Source organism: Mustela nigripes, chromosome 10 (assembly GCF_022355385.1).
Source record: "Mustela nigripes isolate SB6536 chromosome 10, MUSNIG.SB6536, whole genome shotgun sequence".
Classification (NCBI taxonomy): Eukaryota; Metazoa; Chordata; class Mammalia; order Carnivora; family Mustelidae; genus Mustela; species Mustela nigripes.
The window spans coordinates 25,649,892-25,656,389 of NC_081566.1; the positions used below are offsets into that span (position 1 = coordinate 25,649,892).

A 6,498-nucleotide genomic window follows, 5' to 3' on the forward strand; every position below is an offset into this window, starting at 1 on the left:
CTTCTTTCCCCATCACTATTTGAGTCTACTTCGGAATGAATGCCTAAGAACATGGCTAGGAACAAAAATAACCAAGTTCTGAGGAGCAAAGGAATCTCAAGAGAGCTTTTGGTTTTGTCCCCTTTTTAAACTGTCCAAGATAAAAGTGCATTCTTCTTTCCATCTTTCACAGAGGAGAGTCCAGTCCACAAGACCTCTTAATATCTTTATATTTCTTTAAGTTCTTCAAAGACATGAGAATAAAGAATATGCTGTGATAAGTATCTCTGGCATAAATGACCGACCACTTCACAGTCCTCACCACCTCCCACAGCTCCACAGCCCACCCCAGCCACAAAGGGCTCCCGTGTAATCATAATAGAAAATATTCCCATCAAGATTAGTGTGATACCTGTATAGCTCATGTAGTTGCTGAATGGAGCCCCAGGGAAGTGGGTGAAGCCACAGGTGTCATTGACAGGCTCTGGGTCTTGGCACAGCTTACTCTTGGGAGTAGGGGCAGTGTCGGCACAGAGGTCTCCCGTATCCATGGACGGTTCTGTCTCCCTACAGGGGTCATCGCAGGATTCCCTCTCACTGACCCCTTTGAAGACATGGTAGAGTCCCAGGACATGCCCCACCTCATGGATCATAATGTTGGTATGGCCAGGCATGCCGTAATAGGCTGGGTTGAGGACAACGCCACCTGCAATGGAAGGTTTGGAAAACATCTCTAAGCATGTAATGAATAGCAACCCCCTGATCCTTAATTATGGCTTCTGGTAAACACCATGTTCTATTTCAGCTTCTAAGGGAACACTTTAGAACTTCTAGTGGTATTCAGTCCCTGCTCTTCCCTTTGGTCATAAACACCCTCTAAGCTAATCAATAAACATGTCTTTAACCCCTAGCATAGATGAATACTGTACTGGGAGGCAGGATTAGCACTAAAGATGACATGACATGATACAGGGCCAGGATTCTCAGGGCTGACTACACATTAACATCACCTAGTGGAGTTAAAAAACACAGATGTCCTAAAGACCTAAATGTAAGACCTGAAACTATAAAAATCCTAGAGGAAGCACAGACAGTAATATCTCTGTCATTGGCTGTAGCAACATTTTTCTAGATATGTCTCCAGTGGCGAGGGAAAGAAAAGCATAAATAAACAATTGAGACTGTATCAAAATAAAAAGCTTCTGCAGTGAAGGAAACAATCAATAAAACTAAAAGGCAACCAACTGAATGGGAAAATATTTACAAATGACACATCTGATAAAGGCTAATATATCCAAAATATATGAAGAACTCATACAACTCAACACGCCCCCAAATAAATAATACTATTTAAAAAAAGGCAGAAAAAATGAACAGACATTTGTCAAAGAAGACATCCAGATGACCAACAGACACATGAAAAGATGTTCAACATCAGTCATCATCAAGGGAACACTAGGAAGGGCTATCATCTCATACCTGTCAGAATGGCTACAATCTAAAACACAGGAAACAAGTATTGAGGAAGGTGTGGAGAAATGGGAACACTCTTGCACTATTGGTGGGAATATAAATCGGTGCAGCTACTCTGGAGAACAGTTACGGAGATTCCTCAAAAAGTTAAAAAGAGAACTATTCTACTATCCGGTAATCGCCACTGGGTACTTACTCCTAACCTACAAAAATACTAATTCAAAGGGATACATACACCCTGATGTCTATAGCAGCATTATCTACCATAGCCAAATTATGGAAGCAGTCCAAGTGTCCATTGATATATGAATGGATAAAGAAGAATGGAATATATATACACAATGGAAGAGTGTGTGTGTGTGTGTGTGTGTGTGTGTATATATATACAGACATACACACACATATGCATACACACATGTATACACAGTGGAATATATATACACAGTGGAATAATATGTGTGTGTGTGTGTATATATATATATACAGACATATACACACACATATACACAATGGAATATATACACACAGTGGAAGAGTATGTGTGTGTATACCCATACACACACATACACATACACACAGGAACATTATTCAGCCATTAAAAAGAATGAAATCTTGCCATTTGCAACAACATGAGGGGAGCTAGAGAATATCATGCTAAGCGAAATATGTCAGTCAGAGAAAGGCAAATACCATATGATTTCACTCATATGTGAACCTGAAGAAACAAAACAAATGAGCAAAGGACAAAAAAGAGAGAGATAAGCCAAGAAACAGACTCCTAACTACAGAGAACAAAATGATGGTTATCAGAGGAGAGGTGGGTGGGAGAGTGGCCAAAATAGGCGATGGCGATTAAAGAGTACGCTTGCTGTGATGAATACTAGGTGATGTATGGAATTGTTGAATCACTGGACTGTATACCTGACACTAATATAACACTATATGTTAACTATACTAGGATTAAAGTAAAAGAAAAAATTAAAAATTCACTACACTGATAGAAATGTAAATTAGTAAAATTATGGAAAAGAGAAAGGATATTCCCCAATCTATGTTTAATTATAATTAATTCATTTAAAAAAAATAAACTTCTATGTAAAAGCGAAAACAAACAAACAAAACCCCACAGACAACCAAACGCTAGCCCAGATGAAATGAATCTAAATATTCAAAGATGAGGATACATGCCTCAGTATTTTTTTAAAAGATTTTATTCATTCATTCATCCATTTGACAGAGAGAGGGAATACAAGCAGGGGGATTGGCAGACAGAGTGAGAAGCAGGTTTGCCGCTGAGCAGAGAGCCTGATGTGGGGCTCTATCCCAGGACCCTGGGATCATGACCTGAGCCAAAGGCAGACACTTAACCGACTGAGCCACACAGGAATCCTGCCTCAGTGTTTTTTTTTAACTTCTCCCATTGAGTTCCATTGGTCTGGGTGAAAGGATATGGGATTTAGAGCCAGGGAAGTCTGGGTCTGGATCCTGACCCTTCACATATCAGTTCTGAGTTCTTGAACACCTATTTGACTTTCTAGAACCTCAGTTTTTTTTTTTTTAAGATTTTATTTATTTATTTGACAGAGAGAGATTACAAGGAGGCAGAGAGGCAAGCAGAGAGAGAGAGGAGGAAGCAGGTTTGCCACTGAGCAGAGCCTGATGTGGGGCTCTATCCCAGGACCCTGAGATCACGACCTGAGCTGAAGGCAGCGGCTTAACCCACTGAGCCACCCAGGCGCCCTAGAACCTCAGTTTTATTGTCTGTAAGATGAAGATGATGGCACCTTCTTCTTGGTTTTTGTAGGTTTGGGCTTTCTAAAGCTTTTGCCACACCATAGGAGTTTAGTAATGACAGTTATGTGTGCTGCTTGTGATTTCATGATCCCTACTCACAAGGAGCCAACAACCATTGGGGCAAAAGACAAATCCAACCAAACGATCATGCAATTCAGAATGTCAGGACTGCAGAACTGCAGGAATATGACCCATCCTCACTTCCCCCAAATCTCCCCAAACACCAGGGGAGGTGTTTCAGAGAAGAGTTCATTGGATCCAATCTGGGCTTGGATTAAAGTAGTAGTATCATTGTAACTTTACAAAAGGAAAGGCTAAAGACTTCTAAGTGCCCCAATTTCTATGTGTCTAGCTTCCCAATCCCTGCTTCCCAATCCCCGCTTCCTTCCTCTTCCCATGTTTGAAACCACTTGACTTTCCTTCTTTGTCTCCCAAAATTGGCAGGATCAGGACTCATCCTCATCTCTAAGACCTAAAACAGGTCATGTCAAGAGCTCTAGAGCAACCCTCTCTGGTTGTATTTCCAGGCTGCACCTGCCCCTCTATCCCAGATCTGATCCCAATTCCCAAGACTTGCTTCATTCATCCTACTGAACCCTCTCTCTCTCAATATTCTAGTGAGTACAGCAGTCCCCCCAAAAGAACATCCCTGCCTCTCTTTCTCAGGATCATATTCCAGGGATTGTGTCTCATTCCTGAATTCTATGTGATGCCCTACAGACAACTACATACATGGTTTTATGGGTAGAGCTGAATCACAGGTTATCAGGTGCCACGCCCACTGGTTTTTGCAGTAAGTGACTCAGTCTGCCCATGTAGTTACTACCTCACTGCAAAAAGGCAGTTTCTAAATTCAAGTTTGAGCTTCTTCCCTTCTACTCAGACAAGCTGACATCAACCAAGCCATGCCAAGACCCATCCTGAAATAATACTGTCTACTCTCACATGTAAAACAGAGCCAGACCTTGTCTTCCTTGTGTATCATTTCTATCACTTCCAGTAAAAGTTCTTGTTCTCCAACATTAACCTTTTTCATTTTATAAAATTATTTTCTGTATATTTCTCTCATTTATGCATCATTCTGTCAGTATAATGTTAAAGTAATTTGAAAACAGATCTATTTCAGTAACAACCAGAATGCCCCATATCTGAATAAAGCCACCAAAATACAGCATTTCCACATTTCAAGATGCCAACCTCTTGATGTTTACATCAACTGCAGTACTATTCATCATCAAAGTTCATACGCCATTATGCTCTCTACTCTCCTTCACTCACATCAGCAAAGGTACTCTAAGTGCACGGTGTTGTGTGTAAGCGCCTTAATTCCATTACAGCTTCCTTCACCAGACCCCTTCTCCCTACATGCACTTAACCTCTTTCCTCTTTCTTTCCCTTCCCCACATCTAAGCAAGGTTTAGTTTTTTTAAAAAATCGGACAGAAATAGGACTTTGAAAGGCTACAATTCACCTATAAAGGTTTCACATGGAGTAGTTACTTCTTCCTACATCATGCAGTATCCCATGGTTAAGCAGGCTTGAGAAAAAAGCTGCATGGCACACCCACCTCCTGCAGATTTACAGGTGCCTGAGAATTGTTCTGCGAAAGGCCCTGAGAAGCCCTGTAGCAATTCTGTGTAACCCTTTGCTTCCCAAACTCATTTGAACAGAATCTGTTTGGTGTAGAATACCTTTTGACATATAGAGCACAATTCATGGAACACTACCAAAGACAAAGAAAATTCCCAATCAATAGTTATTTTCTAACCATATGTATGGCCAGTCCCCCCCAAGCCCTCTTGGGATCTTCTCCAGTGATAGGAGAAAGGAGTTATAGGGGCACCTGGGCAGCTGGGTTGGTTAAGCATCTGCATTTGGCTCTGGGTCATGATCTCAGGGTCCTGGGATCAAGGCCCGAGTCAGTTGGGCTCCCTGCTCAGTGCAGAGCCTGCTTCTCCCTCTCCTTCAGCTGCTCCCCCTGCTTGTATGCTTTCTCTGGCTCTCTTTCTCAAATAAATAAATAAAAATTTTTAACTAAAATAGTAATAAGAAGAAAGTGGTTATACCTGAACAGAAATAAGACTCCGAGAAGGAGGCATGGCAAAAATAGGAAAGAGGGATGACTGGGAGTGTGATTTTGGGGACACTGGAGGAGGATATGTGGGTGGTCATTATAATAGTGGGTGTCTCATCGACCTCCAGAAGTTTTTGCCTCCATCCCAAAAGAGACATTTACAAATCTAGAATATTTTCCTTTCAATAAACCAGCTTATTTATAAGGAAAGGAAGAAGCATAAAAATGCAAATCCTCAACGCACCCAGCAAATCTCCTCCACACCAATGACAGGTGGCCAGGGTTTTCCTCCATAGCACTTGTTATGCACATTCTCCAAACCGGAGAATATAAATTTAGCCACACAGCATTTAAATTTTAATTAAAAGAATAAACCTTTTAACCCACTTGCTGTTACATTTTTTAATTCCAGAAAGATGGGATTTTTGCCCCCAAATCACTGTATGGAACACAGAGTACTAAGCTTAGTTGCTATGTGTGTATAGATAGAATATTGTATATTCTAATTTAGAATTAAGTACACCAATACATGTTGAGGGAAATTCTGCTCGCTAGAGCCCAAGTGATTACAAAATTCTGCTCGCTAGAGCCCAAGTGATTACAAAATTGCACTAGACCGGAACTTAAGGAACTTGGAATATGGTCCTGATGCTAACTAGCTGTATGACCTTGGCTCTGCTCTTTCCCTAGATTATCTGCAAAATGAGGATGCTAGCCAGGCTTGTCACTAAGAGTCCCTCCTAGTCTCACCCTGTGATGCTAAGAGCTCACATCCAGGACCGTGTGAGATAATCAGAATACCCCGTGAAGAAAAACATGTATTATCATGGATCTTCACCTTGTAGCTTGTGTTCCAAGACTCCCACCTCTCAGGAGCCTGAGGGGAAGGGAGATACTGGCATAAGCAGCCACAGATATTCTCTACTCAGATCTGCTAGATTTTCAAGTGATCCCAATTCACTGCCTCCTGGTCCCCATGTCCTCCCCTATGTCTCCCTTGTGCATGGGGCCCCACATGGCTCTTCACTCCAACTAAAATAAACTTGTGAAATTATTAAAGGATTGGGCTTTAATCACGCATATACACTCATGTGGGTAGGAGAGGGGAAGCACTGATTTATTTCATGGTTTAGTTTACACAAGCTCTTTCACGTTTTGATAAAAATCCCCCCCAACAG

The 6,498-nt window shown here is 41.4% G+C and overlaps 1 protein-coding gene across 1 annotated transcript in view; it reads right to left on the minus strand.

Annotated features, from left to right (window-relative positions):
- PAPPA2 (pappalysin 2) overlaps positions 1-6,498 on the minus strand; it is a 286,664-nt gene that overhangs the window by 154,649 nt on the left and 125,517 nt on the right. Inside the window, exon 4 of the mRNA XM_059412848.1 lies at positions 392-685. Coding sequence (XP_059268831.1) covers positions 392-685 — 294 coding nt within the window. The remainder of the gene's footprint in view (positions 1-391; positions 686-6,498) is intronic.